At 46.2% G+C, this 26,755-nt stretch overlaps 1 protein-coding gene across 4 annotated transcripts in view; it reads left to right on the forward strand.

Moving 5' to 3' along the window:
* The window catches only part of nrp1a (neuropilin 1a), a 166,709-nt gene extending 145,281 nt beyond the window's left edge, over nucleotides 1-21,428 (forward strand). For 3 of the 4 annotated variants that reach the window (XM_035619378.2, XM_035619379.2, XM_035619380.2), the window contains 11 exons: nucleotides 6,189-6,344; nucleotides 8,035-8,179; nucleotides 11,741-12,072; nucleotides 13,444-13,588; nucleotides 15,712-15,822; nucleotides 16,493-16,543; nucleotides 18,555-18,698; nucleotides 18,782-19,059; nucleotides 19,200-19,296; nucleotides 19,412-19,459; nucleotides 19,737-21,428. In XM_035619378.2, the coding sequence (XP_035475271.2) occupies nucleotides 6,189-6,344; nucleotides 8,035-8,179; nucleotides 11,741-12,072; nucleotides 13,444-13,588; nucleotides 15,712-15,822; nucleotides 16,493-16,543; nucleotides 18,555-18,698; nucleotides 18,782-19,059; nucleotides 19,200-19,296; nucleotides 19,412-19,459; nucleotides 19,737-20,023 (1,794 nt within the window). In that variant the 3' untranslated portion in view covers nucleotides 20,024-21,428. The remainder of the gene's footprint in view (nucleotides 1-6,188; nucleotides 6,345-8,034; nucleotides 8,180-11,740; nucleotides 12,073-13,443; nucleotides 13,589-15,711; nucleotides 15,823-16,492; nucleotides 16,544-18,554; nucleotides 18,699-18,781; nucleotides 19,060-19,199; nucleotides 19,297-19,411; nucleotides 19,460-19,736) is intronic. The other variant, XM_035619382.2, reaches the window with a different exon arrangement.
* Nucleotides 21,429-26,755: the final 5,327 nt, after the last annotated feature.

Genomic DNA, 26,755 nt, shown 5'->3' on the forward strand with positions numbered 1-26,755 from the left:
ATGTCGCTGGAAGGATCTGACGGCCACCGTGAGTCACCGCAGCACCTATGAAGCAGTAAAAGCATGACAGGATCTTAGTCAGGCAGCCATCATTGATTGCACATACACAAGACATGAATAATTTACGCAGTCTTGGAGAGAACCGGACTGTCAATACCTGAAAGCCTCTTTATTGAGCATCTCATAATGGCAATATATAGTTCATCTTATCCCATGGACCAGATCTACGGTAAGGGTTTCTCACCAGTTAGTTTGTGCTCTCCATATCCTTGATTCACTTGCAACGCTTCCTGCCATTATCTTCAGTCTTCTCGCCGTGATAAATTATCCATGACAACTTCATCAGTATTTATCAGTCTCTATAACCTAAATTCTTCAATCATGAGTGTCACAGGGAGGTTAGAACGCTTTGGGACGGAGGGGGCGGGGGAGTTGGCATGACCCACTTTGACCGTACTTCCTCATGTGAATCTGTAAGGTAAACATCTCTGTGAAACCTGGGCCCCTTAGCAAAGATAACAGTTCGACTTCCACCGCCCGCCCGACCAAACAACCACTAATTGTACACTTCCTCGACGAAAACACAACTCTGGCAACTGTAGCTTTTCCTTTCTCTGCAGCCTCAAATGTTGAGGCGAAGATCAGCTCATAAACCAGCCAAGTTTGCCATATTCTGTTTTCCCTTCTCATCGAAATGTGCTTTCAATTACCCCAGGTTGGAGAGTTGCAGAAATGCCCCCTTCTCTGCCATTGTCGCTCTCTCTTTCTTCACTTCTGTCGCCCGGTCCGGGGCTTCCCGCCGTGCCGAGTGATGAGTAATTGTAATATGGACTGGTAATTAACAGCAGCTTCTCGGTTGATTCAGCGCGGGGACTGAGGAAGTGGAGGCTGGCATGCGGCTGTGCGGTGAGATCATCATTGTGCCGTACAAATGGAAACAATGGATGCTGTCTGTGCCTCGCCGCTCCCGGGCCTCGCTCTCAATTGGAAAATCAATGAGAGGATAGAGACCCACAGTTGAGTGGAGTAGCCCAAAAGTGGGACTAGAAATCGAAACATGAGGGATGGCATGATGTAATGAAATGAAACAGTGCTGCATAAGTACCCCGAGACAGAAAAACTCTGCTCGGCCGTAATCAGTGTCGTTTACGGTGCCGTTTTCAGTGTCTGCGCTGCAGACGAGGGAGACGCCTGAAAGCCTCGTCACTTAACGGACCTCTTCGGCTATATATCCAGGGGTTGGGTCATCGAGCCGCTTCCAGACGTGACATACCTCCAGGTCGCCCTCTTTTACGTCCTGATCACTGTTTCTCGGTTTCATAATCATTACTCAGAGTGTTAGTCATGTGCGTCTCTGTGTGTGGTAACGATGGGAATGATGCCGGAGTTAAACTCTTTAAGATGATTCACACAGAAGCAAACCTTGAAACCAGACTGTTGGGAATCCTTCCGCTAACAGCTGGGACTGAAACCATTAATCATGCAACAGCACATACCCAACCCTGAGCCCACGCCACACACACACAACAAACCAGCTTTTATTCTATTATATCTATCATCCCTACCTATACATCCCTCTTTGTCAGGGAAACAGATGATCGGCGCATAGGAAGACATGCATAATTTAATGCCACCAAAGAGGTGTCGGGGGCTAAAAATAAACTGTAATTGTGTCAGGTGAGTATTGTGATAAATGGAAGGTCGAGAGTGGAGCTCATAGGTCCCGCAGCATCGGGGTAATACAATTTTCATGAAAGGAGAATTAATTACACGTTCAGGTAATGGAGCTGTTCCAAAACCCTTCCAGCCACCAACACCGAGGTACTGCAGGTGAAATTAGTGAGGTGATTTCTGAACGGAGACGCGTTTCTTCAGCTGCCTCGTAAAGTGACTGTGTGTGTTCGTCAGCTCACAAAAGAAAAGTGAAGCCTTCCCCTCATTACTATACAGAGGACATTTTTTTTACATTGCATCTAACCTGATGAGCCAGGATGATTCCGGCCTGTCTCTGTTCCACCAGCTGCTCTTTGACTTTGGAGCACAGAGGAGCGCTGCCCCCTCCTCCTTTCTCACCCTCGGCATTTCTCTTGCTGTTGGTTTTGAGGAGGGAAAAGTAATAAATTCTTTCCCCTGAGGCCTTGGTTATTCACCCAGCAGCCCACACACACACACACGCACACGCACACGCACACACACACACACACAGCCTCCGTTGGAAGCAGAAAAATGGACTGAAAGAAAAAACGTATTTGGTAAACTTCTCTCAGAGAATGACTTGCTGCATACAACTTCTTGGCAACTCAATTATAATGCAATCAAGCAGCAAGAGATAGAGCTCTTGAGCCCTTGCTGCCCCCCATACCCCTCCCTTATAGACCGCATGTCTCCTCGCCGCACCCACACAACAATGACTAGGCTTCACCCTCAAATGCATATCATGTGGCCTTGCTGCAAAACTGAGTCACACAGCACAGAGACAATACACTCAACCACCACATAGACCTACACACACCACGGCCACAAAGGCCACTGGTGTTAAGGAATGATGAAAGTTAAAGTATATTTTCTGATTCATCAATCTCATCATTGATGCCCACAATTCGAGCACTTCTCTCAAATGCCCGATGTGAATTTTCAGTGGGTCTAATTGCGAGCGCACCTGATGTTACAAGCCCGAGCCAGATAATTATTTTTCTTTTTCTGCCTTTCTGGTTTCATTAGACTGTGAAACGACTGGAGCCATGTACACCTGTGGCTGTTGCAAGGCAAGAGACTTTGAGTCATCAGTTTGCCTCACGGCAGGGAGCGAGAGAACACACGGACGGACACACACACACACACACACACACACACACACACACAAACACACACACACACACACACACACAGAGTCAAACAAATTTTGGACCGTGACAAGGACACACTGAAGTCCTGCCCACGTATCAGCGTGCCATTGCTCTGTGGAAAGATTCCGAGAAGTCCGGGGGATTTCTTTCTTGCCCTGCCTGGCATGTTTATGTGTTTGTTTGTGGTCCTCCAGATATGAGTTTGCACCAGCATGCCCAGTATGTATACTGTCATTTGTCTAAAGGTGGGACTGAGTCCAACCATGCCTCACGGGGGGATAACAGTGCGGTGAATGTGGAGCTTCATTCTGTCGGCTCAGCAATGTCTCGAATCGAGACATGTCCCTACAGATGCTAGATCAGGACTCATAAATCCCACCTCTCAGTGCAGCGATTACATCACCCATTAAGCATGATTCAGCCGCTCAGAGCTTGATGGTTTATCATCTGAGAAGTATATATTTACCCCAAAGCCACTGTGCACTGTGGGCAATGTGTAATTGTTGGTTATCGGTTTATGTATATAGTTCAGGTTGTGTTGTTCATGGCTGCAGCGATAAAAAGGGAGTCCCGCTCGTAATCATTATCTGGGCCTGTTTGTTTTCACAGTGGTCTCTGTGGTGCGGGATGGTCTGCGCTTTGCATCCAAGTATCCCGGCAGCACATCTTCTCGCCCTGACCCGTGTAACCTCAGTCTGTGAGCGCAGGCCTCGGCCTCGTTCCTCTGCCTCTAACAAGCGGCCATTAATAAATCATGCTTCGCCCGTAACCCACGCCCTGTTAGCAGCCCTTGTCCGTGAAATTGATCTAGTCTGTGCACTTCTTCACAGGAGACCCGGCGGCTCTGTCCTTCACATCTTCCAAGGCGTCGCTGTCAGCGGCTAGTTTCCCCTCGCAACCCGACCGTCTTCACTCTTTCTCTTTCTCACTCTTTTCCTCTGTGTTGTTCCTCTTTCGTCTTTTCCCGTCCCGCACACTCTTGTCACGGGTGACCCTGATGGACTCGAGCTGCATAGGATTTGAGCTATTTGGCCAAAAACCTTTTGGCCCAGAATATTGATTAAAGTCATACATCAGTCCAACCCCTCTTCAAATCAGCCACATTTCCGCACGCTCATGCCCTGAGATTGTTTAGGTCTGAGCACCCATGAGGGTTCCCAATTAGCCTCGCCACTCATTTCATCCCCAGAGGCTCCTCCTCTCCATTACATCTAATGAGATCCTTTAAAAAAAAAAAAATATCCCAAGGCAGAGACTTTCTATTAGACCTTGTTTTAGTTGAGCTTTCTTAGTGAGCCACTTTTCCATTGGTCCAGATTGGAAATTAGTATCACCGGCTACTTGACTGCAGATGTTAAAGACTTGTCTGGGCTAATCTAAGCGAGCTCAGGTCTCGTTGCGATCTGCTGTGCTTTCCCCGATCCAGTGCTGGCACATACTGTACGGCTATTTACCCAACAGAGAGGAATTCAGCTCCGGCGTTATTAAATGGGAACCATCTGAAGCTGACGGGGATTTGATTTTGTCTCTATTTGTGGACCCCCAAAAGAAATCTGTGACTTACTGTGTAAGCCCACTGAGCCTGTAGACAGGAACAAAAGTATTCAGTCTTTATATGAGACTGTCTTCTTTGTGAGTCTCCATCCATCCATATCCTTTGAGTGGCCAAGAGACAGTGAGAGAAAAAGCATTGGGGGAACCTCATTTATTGCTCCCATCTGTTTATCTCTTTTTTACTTCTGAAAGTGAATTTGAGGAGCAGGAATGGCCGGCGCTCCGTGGCGTGCAGATGTTCCTTTCCTACTCTTTGCTCCGAGTCATTAAGTGTGGTAAAGTGCTGTATATAAGGTTGGCAGGCGAAGCTGGCGGGCTCCGACTGTATGGTTTTAACATGCTGGGGCTGTTTTGGAGGCAGATCAACCTGGCTTTGATTTTCTCAAATATGCACACGCCACTTCGTCTGTCTGCTCACGCTCACATAAAGGATTTGACTGTTGTCGCCGTCTTTGCACACCCTTGCACATGCACATACCGATGCTATCCGCCCCCCCCCCGAGTCGATTCAGTAATCTACTCAAAACTCTGGTCGCCATCCATCAGAGCCATCTCACGTCAGCATCAAAGGCCTTGTCTCTCATCATGATCTCGGAAAACCTGTTCCACTAACGCCCCGGCTCCGTGCATCGCTCGCTTGCCTTAGTGGCGCCTGCATGCAACGCCATTCCACCTCATTAACGTCAGCTCTGCCTGTCAGAGCCGGTGTTAACGCTTGTTAGGATTAAGCCCGCTGCTTCAGTTAGCATCGTTTGACAGTCGGTTACAAATCACACCCATGCTTTTTTTCTTAGTTATGGATGAAGGGGATGGTACGACGGGGTTAAGTAGCCTCCGCAGAGGTCAGATGGAAACCGATTTGTTATTGCTGGTGGCTGGTTGTGTCCCAGAACCAGCGGTAACTGACCTTCTTTCCATGGCCATGGTCTTTTTAAGTCCCATTGTGACATATAGAAAAGAGTGCGTGTTAGTGTTTTTCTCTTTACTGGCAGTGATTGTCATGTGATGAACAAAGCGTGACCAGGCCTGATCCAAACCAAATACTTTCTCTGCCCAGCATCAGCTCTGAATGCTACACACACACACACACACACACACACACTCACATTAGAATATATACATGCCACTACGGAACAGACGTATATGCAGACACTCTCTCTCGTGCCTCTCTGACCTTGCCGCCTCCGGCTGCCTCCTTGTGAAAACATAAAAGCCTCCATTAATGCACCGCAGTTCATGATTACTTTATAAAGCCCTGCATGTTTTAAAACGCCCAATATATTTGATATTCAGTGTGTATCTCTCTTTCCTCCTGGCTGATTTTGATAATGTGATTGCGGAATCCGTTTTATTCAACATTCACTTTTATCCAATAAGCCCTTGTCTCCCATCTCAGGAAATTAGATTGTCATCCTGTGTCTTTTTCATTAATGTGAATATCATTTCATAGCTGTTTATTAAATTCCAGGTAGCAGCTGATGAGACTATGGCCAGAGGTGATTCTAATGGGGAGGGGGGGTTATATTTGAACTCTCCAGCTTGTCAGTGTATTATTAATACAAACTGTGCATTGAAAGCCTTTTCTTCAAAAATTAATCATGCGTTTGAGAAAGAAAAGACCATTTTTGTTCAGCTGTTTCTGCTCCAGTTTGTCAGTGTCCTTCTCAGTGCCGATGGAATATCTCGGCTTTCCTAAAGCTACTGTGGAATTTTCTCACAACAGATCATCAGAGTCATCTTTCGCAGCTTTTGGCTCAGCTTCTGTGTCTTTGTCTTTCCCCTCCACAGGTGGATCTTGGGTTCTTGCGGTTTGTCTCGGCCATCGGTACCCAGGGCGCCGTTTCCCAGGAGACCCGGAGGACTTACTTCGTCAAGTCCTACAAGGTGGACGTCAGCTCGAATGGAGAGGACTGGATCACTCTGAAGGAAGGCTCCAAACAAAAGGTAGGAGATTCTACCTTTTTGTAATAAATCTAGAAAATGAAAATAGCTCAACAGCTGCATTTGGAATATCCCATCTCACTAAAGCAGCAGGATGAATTGAAAGTTGGTGTGGTCCAAGTTGCCTTTAAAGTCAACAAAAGTTGGAATACGCATCTATATGTACTTGTGTCCCAACATGCAATTATACGCTTTGCTCGGCATGGTAACGTTCACACCATCTGTGTAAATAAATAGTGTTTACAGCACAGACTGAAGCGCCAATACGGATCTGCAGTAGTTGCTGGGAGGATTGTGTAAAGAATGCAGCCACCGTTTTTATGTCAGGCTCCCGTCAACTTGTAAAAGAATCAAGGCTGACAAAAGACTTGACAAACCGGGGTTACAGGGGATCAGAGTAGACAGAAACAGGAGAGGCTGTCATGTTTGAGCAGCTGGTAGAGGTGGGTCCAGGAGGGGAAAGAGGAGAAAGGACGGGGGGGAGGGCATGCTTGACTGGAGCGTGACAGAGCTAAAACCATCGATTGCTGATCAGCCTGCCAAACAGACCAGGTTTTGTCCATGTGGAGGCAAACACACCCTCCGCTGTGGGTGTCCGGAGGGTCAGCGGGGCAATGTGTGTGTCTGACAGTCCTCAGGTCGTGTGACGTGTAAATACCACAAGGCGTTTTTGAGTGAAGGAGTGCGAGGCCACAAGTGGAACAAAACAATAAACAAGAGTTCTCAACAGCAACAGAGCTTCCAAACAAGCGTGTTTGTGCTGCTGTGCACATATACCCCAAGGCCTGATTCTTTTATGGTCTCTCCAAAGTACACAGTCCCTTCTGTAAAGTGGTGGCGTAAAGGTGCCATGGTGAGGCCGGCCGGCGTTTTTTTTTACGGACTCTAAAGTGCTTTTGTGCGGAGGGGCACCATTAGCTACGTGCTGAGTCTGCAGTTAGGCGTCTGAGCACAGCGCCGAAAAAAAAGCTACTTTACAGTTGGTGAGTGGAGAAGAGACTCGTCGTGACACGCTTCACAAGTACTGCTCAGTGCTGCTTCATCTGCCTGTTCCTCCTGCTCCTCTCAGCCGGACTCCCCTCTGCTGCATAGCTACTGTGTCTGGCAGGTCAGGAGGTCATATGGTCACCGGTGTGATTCAATTACCCAGAATGAACCGTGAAGGACTGTGGGGAGTTGCTTGGCTGGGTGGCCGGGCGGCCTCTTCGTATGTTGCTGGTAAACTGTCAACTGTCCCCGGGGGAGAACAGTGACATCTCTTGACCTTTAAACAAGACACTGCAGTAAAACGTCCGCCGGATTTGGAACTGGGGGGACCGCGAGAGGGCATCTTGAGCCAATCTGGTCCTGTCAATGTTACATTTAACTGCCTCAGGTTTCACGGTCACAAACACCGTTGGCATGTTTGTGCTGCTACATGTGGCGCAAGAGGAAGTGCCGTAAATGTCAGGAGTGACGGGGGGAAACTATTTATCAGTCAGCGGAACCAACTTTCCAACGGTTTTATGTGATATTTGTCTCATGTAGAAAGGTTTTGTTTCATTTAAACTTCCTCTTCTAGTTCTTGTGTCAGTACGTTGACTGAATGAAGGCAAGGGCTCGGCTCCAGCTATGAATCTCGGCTCTTTAAAATGAAATTTTAACTTGACGCGTTGCTGTCAATGATTTGCCTTTTCCTCCGCCTCCTTCGTAGGTTTTCCAAGGCAACACCAACCCAACAGACGTTGCCAAGACGATGCTGCCCAAACCCACGCTGACACGCTTCCTTCGGATCCGTCCTGTTACCTGGGAAACAGGCATCGCGCTGCGCTTCGAAGTGTATGGATGTAAGATATCAGGTTGGTATTTCTGAGATTCCCGCTGATCCGTATGCATACACACACACACACACACACACACACACACACACATCAGCTCAACATTTGCATACAGCTGCCATGGAAAAAAAACTATATAAACGCTGATTTATATTCTAATTAAATACAGAACCGTTTCAAATGCAATAATCAGATGATGCCACAGACGCCCGTTCAGCTCTCCTCCTGTTGCAGCATGTTGGTACTTCCCATCCCCGGCCCCAGTTGCACAAACACCTTCCCTTCTTATACGACGAAGCTCTATTTCTGTGCGAGTCCTCCTCTAAGGCTAAAGTGAGCTGCCGCATAATGGAGCAGCGGCACATGAGGGAGGATTACCTATTTATGCTACCCCATGTTTAGATGTAGCTCATTCAATATAAATGGAGCCAACAGCTGGCAGGCAGAGAGTGCTGGAGCTGGGTGGGCTCGATGTGGTCCCCCCCCCTCCCGCTGATCTGGTCTCAGCCTCATCTTTAGCCACAGTCTGTCTTTTGCTTTGATTTTGGCAAAGCTCTTCTCATCTTTGCTTTTTTTGTTGTTGTTATTTTAATGAGTCTGTTTGTGTGTGTGTGTGTGCGTGTGTGTGTGTTTGTGTATGTATATGTATGCGTGTGGCTCACTTTCATATGGTTTTAGCACATCTGTCTGCACCTCCATGGGTTTATGAGGAGGTGAATTAAATGCTAATGAGTGCTTACATCTTGCCCGGGCGGAAAACACAGAAAATAGCCTTTTGTATGTAAATGTTGTGAGTTCAGGATTAAGCCTTGTATTAAAGTTAGGGTCAGGATTAGACGCAGTCAGCCACATGCAAAGTCTGTTTGAGTTCAGCGAGTGTATGAAGTTATGCGTTACATACTGTGTGTGTGTGTGTGTGTGTGTGTGTGTGTGTGTGTGTGTGTGTGTGTGTGTGTGTGTGTGTGTGTGTGTGTGTGTGTGTGTGTGTGTGTGTGTGTGTGTGTGTGTGTGTGTGTGTGTGTGTGTGTGTGTGTGTGTGTGTGTCTGTGTGTGTGTGTGTGTGTGTCTGTGTGTGTGTGTGTGTGTGTGTTCATGTAGTAGCGCAGGCCACTGCGGGCACAGCAGGGTTGCAGCTGGGGCGTGTTTTTCGGGCACGCGACCAGACCGACGCACAGAATCATAAACACATCACAGGATCGAAGTCACCACAGGGCCTCCATGCTGACGTCAGCACCCCTGGGTGCTCTGAAGACACTGCCAGCTCCGCTGCGTGGTAGCAGCGCAGTCGGGGGGAGGGAGGGCAACTGGGGAGGCTCTTGGAAGACTGCATAAACTCATTGACTCAGTCCATTCTACCTTAAGTTATGAATCTCTTATACCAGAACTGTGATGGAGAATTTTTGATGATGGAAGTATGGATAGACTTTGTTTTTTTAACTTTTCCTGAACAGTGCTGCAGCCTTAACAGCGGTGTAGCGCTACAAAACAATTCAGATGTTAAGACCATGGCTCAGTCATTAATGAAGGGGAGGAGATGAACCCCAGAATGTTGCAAGATGTTTTTCCCTAAATACACGGTCCCGTGCCCCTAGTGACACAAACAACTACACATTAATAATAAAAAAAAGGACCGCCGCCCTGTTGTTTGTAAATATGCCCTGGGGTATAAATATCTGTGATGAACCACTGATGCTCCACCCAAAACCCTATATGTGGCCCGCCGTAGCCACGGATCCACATATCTGCGCTCGCGATCCACAAAAACACACGTGTTTGTTGCTCTGGGTGTGTCGCCGCGTGCGTGCCATCTCGGCAGCTTCTGTGATCGCAGCTGAAGTCGATTACCAGCCCCCGGATGACCCAGGGAGGTTACCCGAGTGCCTAAACTCAGATCAGGCCCCGAGCACAAGCATACACCTTTCTCCCATATCTGCAGACTTCAGAGATGGTCAGTGTGCGGGGCCACAGTCTAGCTCCTGTGATCGCTCCCAAACAGATCTCGGCTAAAGGCTTCGGCACTGATGGCGCTTGTGCCGTGAGTTCAGATTTTTTTTTCCCCGAGAATGCAGGACCAGAGGATCCCACGGGTCAGCATAGGAACAGCTTCAGATAACCGGAGACAGAGAAAGTCAAGTCTGAATGAAGCCTTGTTCTCCAAATCGTTTCCCAGATGCAAGCTCCGCTGTTGAGTCCTGCAGCGGTACAGTGGACACTCTGTCCCATACAGACAAGGAGGCTGTAATAATGGCCAGATTTATCCCTCTGTGGGAGCCAGATAGTAAATATGTTATTGCTTACCACAGGTCCCTGACTCAGTGTCTTGGGACTGAGTGCCGGAGAAAAAGTTTGCAAAGGAGAGAGAAGGAGGATTTAGCCCCGAATACAAGACGCTAAGTGTCAGACGTCTGGTGGTGATTAGGACGTGGAGAAGCATTTGTGTTGTCAACTTGGCTTCACAAACTGCAGCCAGTCGAACAATGTAGTTCAGTATTCTGTATAAAAATGTCAGTTTTGGAATTGCAGTATATCTATTGACACTGATATTAAAATGTCACCACTCACTTTTACACCCAAGGGACACAAAATCTGTGTAGAATTTTCAAAGACGGTATAATTCACAAACCGTGGCAATGATTGTGCCTCCCTACCTTTTATTAAAGCAGTCTGACTGTCTGTGTGAAAACAAATCCTTGAAAATGTAATATCCAAATTTAAAAAAAAAAATAAAAAGCTTTATCTTATGCGAACCAAGTGCCAAAGAGGGGATGCTACTTTACTAATGAGAAATCTTCATGTCCTTGTTGGGTAACTGAAACATTACAGTCAATAACGTTTCATTAGACAGGATCTCAACAGCAACCTAGCAAGCAAAGCAAGGGAAAACCATGTGGAAAGTCAAAAAGGTCTTTGCAGTATGTGAAGGGATGTTCGCGAAGAAGAAAGGATGAGGAGAAAAAATTAAACGGCCGCCTCTCTTAGGAGAACAAATGGCTGGATCTAAAGATGCTAAGAGAGTTAAGATATATCAGATGGCAGAAGTAGAATGAAAGGAGGAGAGGAAAGTTTGAACCCAGGAGGTGTTGAAAGACAGTCTCACAGATGTTGACAGCTGCGGAGTAGAAGGTAGATGACTGCAGCTGCAGATAAAACACAAAGAGAATGTGTTTTCTGTGCGCGAGTATATGTGAGTCCATAGAGGGAGGAGGGGGTGGATAAGGGAGATGAAAAGGGGAAAAAAGCGCTCCCAGAATGCAGGAGGTGGAAGCACCAACCGAGAGGAGGGTTTTAATTGGCTGCCTGGAGACAACCGCTTCAGGCAGAGGAATTAGTATGCATGAGATCTGCAGACAGAGGGAGAACGAGAAAGAGAATAGAGGGAAAGATCACAGGAACATTACAAAGAGTTTGGGAAATTGTCCTCCTCACTTTCACTGTCCCTCCTGCTACTCTGTGAACTTTCAAGTTCGCCAAACTGCATTTGCGGCACGGTAAATGATGTTGCACATCAAGCCCTTGGGTCTAGATCAAGTTGTTGCGTGTTTACCCATCGTCTACCCATTCCTTTCCCCTCTTGTCTTTCAGAGTACCCATGCTCGGGCATGCTGGGCATGGTGTCGGGCCTGATCACCGACAGCCAGATCACCGCGTCCTCCCACACAGACCGGAGCTGGGTACCGGAGAACTCTCGCCTGCTGACGAGCAGGACGGGCTGGACGCTGCTGCCCCAGCCGCAGCCCTACACCAGCGAGTGGCTGCAGGTGGACCTCGGCGAGGAGAAGCTGGTGAAGGGGTTGATCATCCAGGGGGGGAAGCACCGCGAGAACAAAGTCTTCATGAAGAAGTTCCGCATCGGCTACAGCAACAACGGCTCCGACTGGAGGATGGTGTCGGACTCGACTGGGAACAAGCCAAAGGTGGGTGTTTTTTCTTTCGCTCGTGCTACAGCAACTTTGTAAATTACTTAGGGATTTCCAAATATTTGTTTTGGTCTGCCAACAAATCGTATAACCAAAGAATCCTCGATGATTTCTTTATGTGTTGCCAAAGTTTCCTCATGGGAGTGGGCTGGGATTGATGGTTCGATAGATCTCACATTTTACCCTCTGACTCGTGGAAAAGCGTTTGACTACGTGCTTCTAAAAATGGCTCTCGGATACATCATGAACATGGATTCTGAGTTTGATGCATGTAGTCAATTTTCACCAAAGCGCTGTCGCTGGCAGTTGTGACTCATTCAGCAGTCGAGTCAATTTCAGCAGTGCTTTGAATCACATTAGGATAAGCATCTCATGTCTCGCAGAGTCCTTTTCCTAGTTCTCTCCTCCTGCTTTGTATTCTGTGCGGCACACGCACACATTTGCACCGTTCAACCCTTTCAGTGGACGGTGAAACCTCTCCAGAGAGGAAGGAAGGGTGACGAGAGGGAAGGGGAAAGACGAGGGCGGAAAGATGGTGCAACGCAGCGGAGTGACCCAAAGATTTATCTGCCAGTGTCACTGCACGCTCCGAAGACGCATGCCAACACATTGCTCATGGCGTGCACACGCGTTTGCTCAGAGACTGTACATACGGGCACGTACAGTACACAAGCACGCACACACAACCTCCAAGAAGAGCTACAACAGCCCGTCCCCAATTACAAGCGTCCCTGACAGGGCATAAATCTGATCCAGATGGGCTGATTGTTGATTTATGAAGGGAGTCAAGGGGATCCATACCCTCCCCCCCCCCCCGTCCGTCCTAGTTAGCCGCCTCTCTCCCCTCTTCTAAGAGGTTCCCAGCATCTGAAGCTCACCAGGCTCCTTCACGTGATCACCCCCATTAATCCGATCCCATCAATCCTCCATCTCCTCCTTTGCTCGCCGGCCCTCACACCCTGCACTCGTCCTCCTTTTCCCCTCATTTATCCCGTTCCGCTTGCGGAGGATCTGAGGCCGAGTTGAAGGAACTGAAAGTTGTCGCGTTTGACAGAGGCGCGTGCCGTGCTGTCTTTGCCACCGGCCCCCCTGCGTGAGCCGCCTCGGCTGTGCTTCAGATGTCAGCAAGACGAGAGCGATCTGGTGAAATCCTCTGTTCTCTCCCGTCTTTCCACCTACCTGGCGCAGGCCAACCGTCCAACCCACTTGTAGTCTTCAGAAGGCAGGAATACGTCTGCCTCGGGGGTATCTGCATTTGGAAAGCTGTATTAATCAAACCCCCCAGCAGTGGTGTTATCAACAATAAAGGTCTTTCTTTTAACTCCCTGCCCTTCTTCGTTCCACCTCCTCTCCTTGTCCCCTTTTCAGATATTTGAAGGGAATAGCAACTACGACACTCCTGAGCTGAGGACAGTGGAGTCCCTGCTGACCCGTTTCATCAGAATATACCCAGAGAGGGCCACTCCTGCCGGCATGGGCTTGCGACTCGAGCTCCTGGGCTGTGAGATTGAAGGTAAACAACATACCTATTTAAATCCATTGCATTATGTATCTATTGCATAAGTTTCGGCGAGTGAAATGCGCAAAGAAGACGAGTGGCGGCACCGTTTTTCTCCGTGGCGGTGACATTTCCTCCTGTCGCACTGATTTCTCTGAAAGCAGAAAGTGTCACCACCCAGGGTGAAACGTCGTCTCCCCCCAGCCTGATGACTAAACGCTTTAAAGCATAACTGTAATATTCTCTCTCCTGGTGGGGACATTACTCACCTTGATGATTACATTTTTAGATTTTTAGTCAGAATAATACCCACGATAACGAAAGCCTTCACATTAGTTTGCATCTGACATGTGGTGACACACACGCAGGTGAGCCATCTATCAGCCCACCTAATGACATGGCTGCGAGTAGCTCGCGCTCCATGTCTTTGCCACAGTTCGGGTTATTTAAAGATGTGTGTGAGGGGCTCCCTGTGTCGAGCCCACAGCTGTCCAGCTCCTGCTCTTTATCTCTACAAGGGACATATGTCTTGTCTCTCCGTGACATCAAAGCTGCCCCTATAGCCAGCCACTTCCAGAGAGGATCAAATGAAAGCCCGCCCGCCCCGTAGGATTAGTGCAGCCTGGCCCCCATCGCATGTCTTTCTTCTTTCAAAAGACCGTACACACTTTGCTATCTTTAAAATTACCCCTATTTCTTTTTTTCTTTTTTCCCCGTGCTCTTTATCTGTGTCTCTCGAAGCTGATGCAGCACACATACAGCTCAGAGTACGCGTAGCGCACTAGCCCCTAAGTGGATTTACATATTGGATTTCAGGGAGGCCCATTCCGTTGTAAGCCTCATGGACTCCCACCGGGAGCTTTAGTCAGATGATAATGCTTGTTTTCAGTGTTAATACCAAACACACACATACTTCACACAGACATATACACAGAGAGCAACCGCAATGCCAAACATGTGGTTACAGGCATGTGTACACAATCACGCACGCACGCACGCACACACACACACACACACACACACAGGTGCTTTTACTAGTGTGCACAAGCGTGTGTTTGTGTGTGTGTGTCTATGAGTGCAAGAAGTAGTAGGAGGGCTAAATCCTCATTTCTGTGAGAGGCTCCCCTGACGCAGTGCTGACCCCATCCCTGACCTTACCCACCCTGAATCTGACAGGGGCTGATCTTCCTCATATTTCATCCCGCAAAGCGAGAGAGCGAGACTATTGGTTCACACACACACACACACACACACACACACACACACACTCACAATCTCACACACAGACACTGTGAAAATACATTTTTCAGGCAGTTTGCCTTTCTCTCTCTCTCTCTCCCCGACCTCTTTCCTCTTCCTTTTTCCTCCCTCTGCACTGGGGAAGCCCATTCATTACTCAGTCAGCGTAAGCACACACAAATACACACACACACACACACTGCAGGACGGCTGTGCGGCAGCGGAGTGTGGCATGGATCTAGGGCCTTGCCCACATCCAAGTGCAACCTAGCCATAATGATAGGCCACTGTGGCAGCCAGGGGCCCTGCCTATAGCCAATCCCAAGCCCTGGTTCTGCATCTCTCGGTTTCAGCCGCACAAGCCTGAAGCACGGTGCCTGCGCTTCAGCTCTATTTATACACCCACATCTCCGCAAACCTGATAAAAACGTGGATGCTAATAGCTCAGGCCTGCATTAAATCCCAGCGTGCAAAAAAAAAAAGAATAACCATAAAGCGAGCTGAACCCACCCATCCAGACTAAATCTGCACCCCCATGCCAGCACTCCGCCAAGGTCATTGCATCTGGCGCCGATCGCACTTTTGATGTTTGTTTATTTGTGTAAGAATTCACCTCAAATTTCTGATGGCATCTCACTTGTTGTACCTACAACGTGTGAACACTTTTACTGTACGTCGCTTTTGGAAAAAGGCATCTGGGAAATCAATGTAATGAGAGCATTTCTCTCTAAATCTCAGCGGGACGAATTGGACGAAGCCCCAGTTTCTGATTAGATCAGAACAACAAGGGAACACATAGAAGTGGTGGTTTTGTTCAGCTCAAGCCTCCAGCTTCTACTGTACGTTCTGTGTTGGACTTGAAAGCTAATCTGCGCCGTCTCCTTCCTTCACCTTCGCAGCCCCTACGGTCCCGCCGACGACGATAGTCCCGAGCACTACTCCTTCAGACGAGTGCGACGACGACCAGGCGAGCTGCCACAGCGGCACAGGTGATGACTACGACGTGACAGGTGCTAACATCGCCCTCGTGAGACTGCAACCACTCCCCCGCCCCCTCTTCCTCTCTTGGCTCACACTTTGCCTGCTTTCTTCTATCAAATGTCGCCGCTCTTTCTCACACATTTTGATTTGATACTTCCACGGCTAATCTATCCCATCGACTGAGCACATTTGCATGCACTCACGCGCACGCCAGCATGAACACAGCTCTGTTTAGCTCCACCACCTTCTCCTCTGCCACACACTTGCACCAGAGATCACTAGATGTGCACATCTGCAGACACACCTGCTCCCAAACCTAAAGCGAGCACTGCGCCTCTCTTTTCCCTCACCTGCCTTGTCCTGCTGCACCGTCTATTCCACTTGCTCCTCTTGGCCTGATTTCCCACTAACCCAGTGACTCTCTGAGACCCGCACCTCTGCCCGCACGCGCCCATTAACCAGCAGTCTCCAGCGATGAGCACGGCACCGTCTCAGTCGCGTATTTTGAAAGTTATACCCAAGTGCTCTGGGGTAGATATACCGAGTGAGGGCAAAGGCAGGAATGAGGAAAAAGACAAGGCATGTGTTGATTAGCTGAAATCTAGTTAGAATGGATACATGTGGTGCATGAGTGCGGATAAATAAGAAGAGATTCTCTTCATGCCAGGTGAGACTAACTGTGCTCATTTTTCGTGACAGGTGTTACCACAGTGCCAGGGACCACGACTGTCGAAGTGGAAACCATCCCAGGTGAGCAGAAAGATTGCGGTTCTCGCTAAGCACCTAACGTGATGCCAGAACTCTGAAATACAGAGTAAATAGTAAAATGTCCATATATTTATTATGAAGCACACAGAAGTTGTAAATTATTGCTAGCTCCAAGGCGCGCTCTCTCTCTCTCTCTCTCTCTCTCTCTCATCTGATGTGTGTCTGTTATTAAAGCTGATGACATGGGCCTGAGAAGCTCCCGCTGACGGGGTGAGGGACGGTGTGTGATGCGGGGGTTGCTGATGATTAGCACTGGGGCTCTGCTGCTGCCTTCTCAGCATAATCACTAATCACTGGGCCGACACTGACACACGCACACACACGCACACACACACACACACACACAGTATAATACAAAACAGGAATCACAATGCAAATCACCACAGGAAATTAGGTGTGCTCTGGGCCCACATGCAGGGACACACACATACACACACTCACACTCACACACACACATTGTGGTGTCTCTTGTAGAAGGTTGTTGAGGCAGCAGCCAGCTGAGAGGCTGAGCCCCAGTCTGACCTTGGCTAATGGACCATAGGCTCCACCCAGCCCCCGTCACTCCATCAGCCTGCTCTGTGGACTGTCTGCTACAATATTTGTGTGTGTGTGTGTGTGTGTGTGTGTGTGTGTGTGTGTGTGTGTGTGTGTGTGTGTGTGTGTGTGTGTGTGTGTGTGTGTGTGTGTGTGTGTGTGTGTGTGTGTGTGTGTGTGTGTGTGTGTGTGTGTGTGTGTGTGTGTGTGTGTGTGTTTTGTGAGAATATGAATGTAACCAAACGTCAAACAGATATAAACACTTTTCATTTCAAGAGTCTCAAACCATGCATGCTAATCAAATCTGTTTATATATACGTGTGTGTGTGTGCGTGCGTGCGCGTGTGTCCATGTCTGAGTGGGTGTGTGCGTGCCGAACACCCTAATCTCGCAGGATGTAGTTTCCATTGGCATTCGTCATAGAAAAAAAGGCTGTTTTTTCTTTTCTTCAAATGGCTGCTCATATTATCCAGAGCTGGTTGGTCGCCTCGGTCGAAGCCTCACAAGAATTTAAAAAAAAAAAAAAAGAGGCCATAGCCATTTTAATTGGTAATGGGATTTCTCTGTGAAAAATGTGTCTTGGCATCTGAAACTCGTCTCCACGTGGGAATTCCATCCTTTGTGTTTAATGGGTAAATAGAGCCGTTGCCTGCAGAAACTAGTGAAAACTTTCCCATTATTAGAGGGAATATTGGTTTATACGGCGTGCCGCTTGGAAAGCCGCCTCCTCGTATCTCTGAAGTCATCCCGAGCTGAAGTTTGAGGCCGTGGCTAACACGCCAAACATCTCACTCCCTTGTGTTCTTCGGAGGTCTTTCTTGATCCAATTTGAAAAGCACGTACGCCCGAGCTCCCACACATTCTCTCGTCTCCACGGGGACTTCTTCAGCACGGCGTGTGTCCGCGGGGAATTTCATTGTTGGGAGTGGGGCCCTGGCACCGTTGCCATAGCTGTCATCGAACCTCCAGTCCCCGCTCTCATTAAAATCCTGAGCTCTCTGCGGGTTGCTATGATTTCTGCTTTCGTCAACTGGACACCGTGTCCAGACCCCCATCTTCACGTCTTTGTGCTTTGTCTGTTCTTCACGTCCCTCCATACATTCACTTTATGTCGCCCGTTACGTTCATTAAAAGAGATAATTCACGGCAGCCGAGGTATAATGTCAAGATGAGGCCTACGCTGACGGTTCTCTCTGTCCGTCTCATGTCGTGGTTGTAACTTGTCTTCCGTCCCAGAATGTTTCGTCCTCCTGAGGTGCTGTGTGGGACTCTGAGCTCATGTCCCATAGATCTCTGCTGCCCTCTACTGCTTGCAGTTAGTCACTGTTAGCCAAAGTGTAGCCTGTAGACCTGCTCTCAGGTCATTGTCGCGTATAAGCCCAGAGCTCTCTGCAAATTCTCTCTTGGAGAATTAAAGCTGATTAAATCTGATCTCCTTTGTCGTTCATTGTCTTTGCAGCTTTCCTGTGGTTTGCCTGTGACTTCGGCTGGGCCAACGATCCGTCCTTCTGCAGCTGGACGTCCGAGGACACCGGCTCCAGGTGGCAGATCCAGTCCAGCGGCACCCCCACCCTCAACACGGGACCCAACATGGATCACACAGGTAAGCGGAGGGGGAAAAAGCAACCATCTGACACAGTCCACGCTGAAGTGTCTGTCAGTTTTACAAGTTCTCTTGTCCCACAGGAGGATCAGGCAACTTCATCTACACCTTGGCGACGGGCCCGCCAGAGACCGAGGTCGCTCGGCTGGTCAGCCCTGTGGTCAGCTCCCCGGACGCGGACCTGTGCGTGTCCTTTTGGTACCACATGTTCGGGTCGCACATTGGCACGCTGCACATCAAGCAGCGCAAACAGACGGACGACGGGCCGGCCGACATCCTGCTGTGGATGGTCAGCGGTCACCAGGGCAACCGCTGGAGAGAAGGTCGCGTCTTTGTGCCGCGCACAAACAAACCCTATCAGGTAAAGGGAAACTCTCGTGGATTTCGGGGTTTCGACCTGGCATGTTTGTTTTTTTCAGTCTGTGACTTGTTTGTTTGCCATTGCACTTGCGCTCTTTCAAGAAAAGGTTGCCGAAAAGTCACTGTGTGCTTTACCTTCAGGTGGTGATCGAAGGTCTGGTGGAGAGAAAGAGCTGGGGAGACATTGCTGTGGATGACATTAAGGTTCTCAATGGGCTCAGCATGACGGACTGTAAAGGTGTGGCGCTTAATTGTTCATAGAAAGAATACCTCCATTCAGTTGTTGTTGTGAAATATGACTGTACACTCGTTATCTTTCGCAATGTAATAATTAGAAATGTATTTGTCGACAGATCCTGACGTACCCACTGAGCCCATGCTACCGGAGGACAATGAAGTCTGTAAGTTACTCCACGCAGAGGATTTAGTCACCAACATTCATTAGATTCAATAACTTTATTGTCATTGTGCAAGCACGGGGAAGTTACGACAGAGTCCTCCTCAAATCATCATCCTGTCATAAAGATTTACAAATGAAAAAACCAAGATGCAAAGAGAATACAGAAGCATGACACGTGATACAAATAAGACTGAGGAGAAGTTGTTTAAGGATCCTCCTCCTTCAAAAACCCCGTCACATTTTTTTGTTCTCACATCTCGTTCTCCTCTTCCCCACAGTCGAAGAGATCACCGAATACCCGGTGTTCGTGGAGACGAACCAGATCAGCGGCGCCGGCAACATGCTGAAGACGCTCGACCCCATCCTCATCACCATCATCGCCATGTCCGCCCTGGGCGTCTTCCTGGGGGCCATCTGTGGCGTGGTCTTGTACTGCGCCTGCTCGCACGGCGCCATGTCGGACAGGAACTTATCGGCCCTGGAGAACTATAACTTTGAGCTGGTGGACGGCGTCAAGCTAAAGAAGGACAAACTCAACGTACAGAGCTCGTACTCGGAGGCCTGAGGGCGGGACCGAGCGCACCGGTTGTGACTGTGTGACGTGCAGAGCTCGCAGAACTTGCACAAGACTGGCTGCAGGCGCGTTCCTCTCGCGCACCCGCGAGAGCGGGCTAGCGCTCAAAAGGACTGCCGACGCCCTCCACTCGCTGGAGGAGGGACAGGTTCAGGATCCAGTGGGGAGGTTTGGACTGATCCACGCTTTTCTCAGGAGCTGCAGTATAAAAAGAACCTACCAGTAGGGGACACTGTGTACAAATAAACTACAGAAGAAGAAGAAAAAAAACATATGTACAGATGATTTAGATGATATTTTAATTTTCTATTTTGATTTTCATTCATTTTTACAATCGGATGCTGGTGCTGAGACCAATTTATTAATAATGTTTAAAGTATTTATCGTTTTTTCTGGGAAAGAAATCTTCGTTTGTTTGTTTTTTCCTCATCAGTTCATGAAGGCTGTTGTATATTTTCAACTTTTTGAAAGAGACGTATCGAAAATCTTAAATGAACCATATCTGGCAAAAGTGTCGATTTGCCCCAGGGTGTGTCCGCCGGACCCTGAGACATGTACTCTCTCCCCTTTGACCCCGACCACTCTCAAGTGAGGGCTCCATTCATGGCAGTGTATGGTTCTAACAGTGCCTTTAGTACGTTTTGGTTGGTCTCCTCTGTTGAGTTTTTATTTTACTGTATATGGCTTAAGTTATGATTACAGGAAGCAGGGGCACACTATCTTATAAATATCTGCAAAACAGGATAACAATCTATCACAGCGCTTTATTTTTAAGTTTTTGTTGTTGTCGTCGTTGTTGTTCTCTGTCCAAAAACCACACACTGTAAATAAGTTTTAATATATTTTATTGCCCTTTTTCAAGAAAGTAAAAAGGTAAAAAAAAAAGCAAAAAAAAAAAGCTGCAGTATCCCTTTTTTCACGGGTTTGTGTGTTTTTGTGTGTAAATACAATCTTCTGACTGTTTTGTGCAGTGTAACTTCCTTCTTTTTTTTAAATCTTTTTTAGATTATATCGCTTTAGATCAATCTTGCTCGCTCAGACGAGCAAAATTTTTGTGATGCTGATGGTACAGCAGCTTCAACGTGCATTCAAGCCGTCTGTCATCGAAACACCCAAAAAAAAAAAACCCACAGGAGAACAAAAGAGTCAAAAGGTCAGAAAAGAAAAGAAGCTGACTTGACACTGTCTCTCTCTCTCTCCCTCTCCCTCTTGGCCAATCTCTTCTCTTCATCATATCTCTGCTTTGAGTTCGACTGGTCGCCAGAATCTTTCAAATAGCCTCAAACACGCTTGTGTCGATGGCCCAGTTTTTTATTTATTCATTAAGAACTACCTGCCAGCTTACCAAAAAAAAAAAAAATCCTCCTCGCTTTGCGTTAGCAGCGACCTAGAGGAGCTCGTCCCCTGCTCACATCACTGTGGTTGTCCAGCTGAAGGAGTGCTGTCTGGACGATGCAGCTGGAATGCACTTTGTTTCTGACTCCCCTCGCGGTGGGAGCCGCGGGGTCACAAACACAAACTGAGGAATGGTGCTATCATTAGTTTAGCCAGACACGCGTGGCCCATGATAAACCCCCACGTCTGTATCGTTCTCACATAAACGTACTGTAGCTTAAGGCCCCTCGGCACCACGGACAAAAAAAAAATCTTATTTTTACGTGTTTCACGTGTAGCAGCCATAACATTGTGATGTCAGAGCGTGATGTCATTAGGACGGGTCACTGGTGCAGCGGAGGATCGAGTGGCATCACCTGAATCAGGTCACCGGGCCTCGTCCGCCTCCTCACCAACACACGACTGCTCAGTTCACTAATGATCATCACTCACGAGAGAACCGACCACTTTTTTTTTTTCGCTTTGACCCTGTCAAAGCCCCCCGGGAGAGGAAATCATTGCAGGGAGGGGTTGACGGGACTTGTAGCGAAGTTTTTTTTTTTTTCCAATCTCTTTTTAATAAGGTGAAATGGACGACTCTCTCTGTGTGTGTGTGTGTGTGTGTGTGTGTGTGTGTGTGTGTGTGTGTGTGTGTGTGTGTGTGTGTGTGTGTGTGTGTGTGTGTGTGTGTGTGTGTGTGTGTGTGTGTGTGTGTGTGTGTGTGTGTGTGTGTGTGTGTGTGTGTGTGGGTGTGTGGGTGGGGGGGGTGGGTGGGGGTGGGGGTGGGTGGGTGGACAATATCTCTGTTGAGTCTCTTGTTTGCAGATGGACAGATGGGACTGTTACACACTGCAAGTGTGGGGGGGGGAGGAACTCAGTGTGACACTATCAGGGCACAAGGGCCCATGGGACCCTGGAACCTTTTCTTTTTCTGTTTTTTTTTTTTTTTTTCCTTTTTGCCCCACCACAATCAAACAATCAAAAAACTTGATCCTCTACATCCGTGTGCGTTGTATGTGGTGCCGTGGTGAAACGCATCCGTAGCTTGTCCGATTCCGCCTCTCCTCCGTTCCGTCTGCGCTTTGAGCTGAAGAAGACTGTAGCTCCAGCCATGTGTGCTAAAACTATAGAGAACAAGGAAACTGTAGTGTGGACTCAAAACAAACAATGTTGCACTGATAAATATATTTAAGAGGTTTATGTGTTTATAGCATTCGTTTTCCAAGAAAGAAAAAAAAACAGAAGAAAGTTTTTTAAAAAAAGAAACGTGTTCATTTTCTTTCATCCTTTTTATAAATATATATATATATATAGTTTCAGATTATGTGATATAATTCTGAAATGTAAAGATATTGAGATGTTTTCATTATTGAAAAAGGCATAATAGATTTTCCAACAGTAATGTCCCCCACCCTCCTACTTGGCATATTAACGCTTCGTTTTGTACTGTCATTCAGATTCTGTGCAGAATTTTTTTTTTTTTTTTTTTACAAGAATAAGAAAATAAGACTTTTATTTTAAATACTGCTTCTGTAATTTTGCTGTTGTAGGAATAAAAAAAGTGAATAAACAGCAAGGCCTTAAAAAGAAAAGAGAATATTTGTTGTCATCTAGAATCAGAAACTCAATATTTTTTTTATTTATCTTCTCTCCCACCTCATGGTCAGCTGGACGTCACAGTCGTGCTGTGAAGGGTTATAACCTCTTTGAAACTAGATCTGTTTGCATCAAAGTCATCTGAGAGCACTTTTTACAGCAGCACCGTGACGTGAATGATGACATGTCGTCCCGTCTTCGTCTCGCAGCCATTCCCTTTTCCAAATATAAAAAAATAAACAGCATCTTATTATGAAGGAGCTGGATCATTTATTTGATCATTCGTCAATTACAGAGCAATAAATTGTGGATATTCTTTTTGACTGGAGCTTTAAGCAGATAAAAAAAAAAGTCTCTAATGTGAGGACACTGTAGACAGGGGTTAAAATAATCAGTGGTGAAAATAATGGCACAGAGCGAAGGGCGGGCGCTGACCACTAATGAGAAACTGATGTGAGCTGCACTCAGTCTCAGCTGGTCTTCACGTCGGCCTGTCATTAGGTGAAATCAGGCTGGGTCTTCAATTTCATTGATTTTTTTTTTTTTTTCCTCCTCAAGTAATGCCACATCCTCAGTCTTATTTTGGCAGGACACTGAGAGGAAATTAGTCAGAATTATTCTATTTATTGTTTGGTATAATTGCATCTCAGAATGAGGAGACAAACGTACAGAACACCAGCAGTCACTCGTGATGATGTTTGTCTTTAAACATTAGGACGTCTCAGATAATAAGCGACTGCACTTAGTCTCCATTATCATAAACGAGCAAATTAGACTTATAACATGATTTGGCTGCTCATCCTTCACACACCATTAACTTCAGCCCAGCCGTTGTAAACCAAAAACCTTGCTAGATCCTTTATTATTATTATTATTATTATTATCTCTCTTAAAATGACTTGAATCAATAATCTTGCATAGCAACGATTTGCTTTAATTAGTTCATCAGTTGAGCCAAAGGAAGAGACGGAGCATCATCAATCATCTGATTGTGTCACTGAAGTGATCTGCAGCTGCAATCAATGAATTTGAATGAATGTAGAGGAATATGAAAAAACATAGAATAATATTTTCATTCCACATAGAATGGTTTTAAAAAAACTGACTTCATGGCGGGAAGCTCATATAGAATAGTTTCATTAAGCAGTAACACAAAAGGTTTAATTTTATTAAGGCTTTATAGTGTAAAGTGATTACTAATATTTGTTTGTGTTTATAAGTTATTTACTAACTATAGAGACAATATCAAACATAATATCTTTATAATTCTATTGAACTTAGTGAACATAAATCCCTTTTTTTAAATCAATGTTGAACTGTTTAACTTCACTGATAATTTCGACTAAAGTTCTGTTGAGTCAGATTTTTAAGGCAGCAAGAGGAACTTACGTTTCAGAGAGTTCAAACGCTCCATCAGGTTTTGTGGAAGAATTAGCTAAATCAGTTTTTCACAACCTGTCAACATAAACTTAGTTCTTATTAATGGCTCATAACTGCTGTGTGGTGCTCGTCCACAATGATAATGTTATTATTTACAACTCATAAACCTCTTTATGAATTAGAGAGCAGCTCACATGTAAACATTTACAGGCAGTAGATCAAAAGATGAGGTGTGTGACTTAAATAATAATCCAACAGCAGTAACAGCCTTTGTAGTTTTCTGTTTTGCCACTAGATGTCTCAGTGGAGCAGATTTATACTAATATCTAATGAAACAACAATTGAAATGTGATTCCAGTTGAACACAGGAATTAAAACTATATTTCCAACTTAATCACAGCGTCCTAATAACGGGCAGTTCTCATGACACACATTAATAGATCATATTAGATCATTTTATTTATTTTTCTAATGTGATCCATAGAAATGCCAAGTAGAAATACCACGTTTTTAAGCATTCAGATACTAGAGTAGGATTAATTACCAAAGGAAACGTGTAGTCACTTACATAAATACAGTAAACAGCTACATTATTTTTAAACTGAATATATTTTGACATGGCACAGTAGGAAAAGTATAAATAATGGAATTAAATTATTACGCGAATGCAGCAATATTTAATGTTATTAGCTGTATTCCCACCATGGCAAGTCAAAATGTGTTCTCTAATAAAAGTTACAGTTGTTGTTCTAACTTAACTTAACAGTGACTGTGGTAACTTTGAACAGGAAATACCAGTAAATGTAAATGAACTAAAAACTGCATGTTGTCTTTTATCCCTGTTTCCATGCAGTGACCACAACTGGCCACAGGGAGGCTCCGGAGCTCACTTTTCACGTCTTTGTCTAATAAGTTGTAAATTGCAAAACATCACATGGAAATCTCTCTACATACTTCAACTACAATCGCACTTACAGAAAAAATGAAAATAAATAAATATAAATATGAATACATAAATAATATTGTAGCAATTTGTATTTAAGATTTTACAACGTTTTACCTTCAGTGTGCAGACATCTGATCCATCTTCATGTGGCCTGAACTATTTTACTATTTGTGTTTTTAATGAACTATTTACTATTTGTGTTTTTAATCTTTTTTCCCCTGTTTTTTTTAATAACATGAGACGTTGATTTTTCAGTTTTTGAACGTAACCAGCCTGAGAATCTTTTGCTGAGATGAGATCAGACGGTGAAGCCACGGGAGAGACATTCAGTAAGTCTGCTACTGTACATCTGCAGCACACACAGTCTGTCTCCATGTGTGTTTTGGCTGAGTGTTGGTCGTGCTTGGCCTCCACACAGTCTTCATCTTCCTCACCTTCACTTCCTGTTGGTCAAAACTCACCCTCTCTCGTTTTTTTAGGATAATCTTTACCTCACTCTGTTATATGATTCATGGACTTGTCTCCGCTCTGTTAGTCCTTCAGTGTGATTCATAATTTTAAGTTTTAATCGCTGCTTTATTGATCTGTTGGATGAGATTCTGGATTCTCTGGAAATAAATAAGCCCCCAAGGTGGGCCCCAAGCAGAATTAATGTGGGGACCCCCGCTGCCTTGGCTCCGCCAATACTATTGACTATTGTCAATGCTTCATCATTTAAACATAAATATGTTTATATGAGTGTATTGAACATTTCAAGCTTACTCGGGGGACAGTTTAAAGCACTCTCGGGGGTCTTCAGAGGCCCCCCAAGAGCCACAGGCGCCCTCAGCAGACGTTCAGTTCACTTACGTCTGTAAATCCTCAAATGAATCATGAAAACTTAACAATTGGGTGTTTTGTTTCTCCCCAAAAAACAAGCCTACCTACTTTGTACCAGGGACGTCAGCCAGTAAAGAGAAATAAAAGTTTAGTTTCCATTCGTCGAAGCCGTTTAGACTTTTCACCCTTCCAGAGGTTACAGAGCACAGAGATATAAAGAGCCACATTCCCCCTGTAAACACCCTCTGGAGACTAAACAGGATCCAAGGATCTTCCGGACCCTGATAGTTTGTTTTCCCTCACATTTTTTTCCGCCGTGTCCCCAGAGCGGAGGCAGAAATAACTTTCCATTAAGTTTAAAGCAAATAAATAAATGGCCTGGGTTGATTGTTTTCACTAAAGCTGATCCAGAAACTGTGTTGGCTCTGCATGACTTATGTTTCATCTGATGCTCGAGGAAAAATGGAGAGGAAAAAAACTGTCAATGTGACCATTGGGAATTCAATAAACATTTAAATCGCACAGTTATCGTGTATACCTGCATTTATAATTCTCAGGTTTCTTTCTTTCTTTCTTTATTTGATTACATAGATAAAAAAAAAACATCT

This window comes from Scophthalmus maximus, chromosome 21 (genome assembly GCF_022379125.1).
Source record: "Scophthalmus maximus strain ysfricsl-2021 chromosome 21, ASM2237912v1, whole genome shotgun sequence".
In the NCBI taxonomy this organism is placed as follows: Eukaryota; Metazoa; Chordata; class Actinopteri; order Pleuronectiformes; family Scophthalmidae; genus Scophthalmus; species Scophthalmus maximus.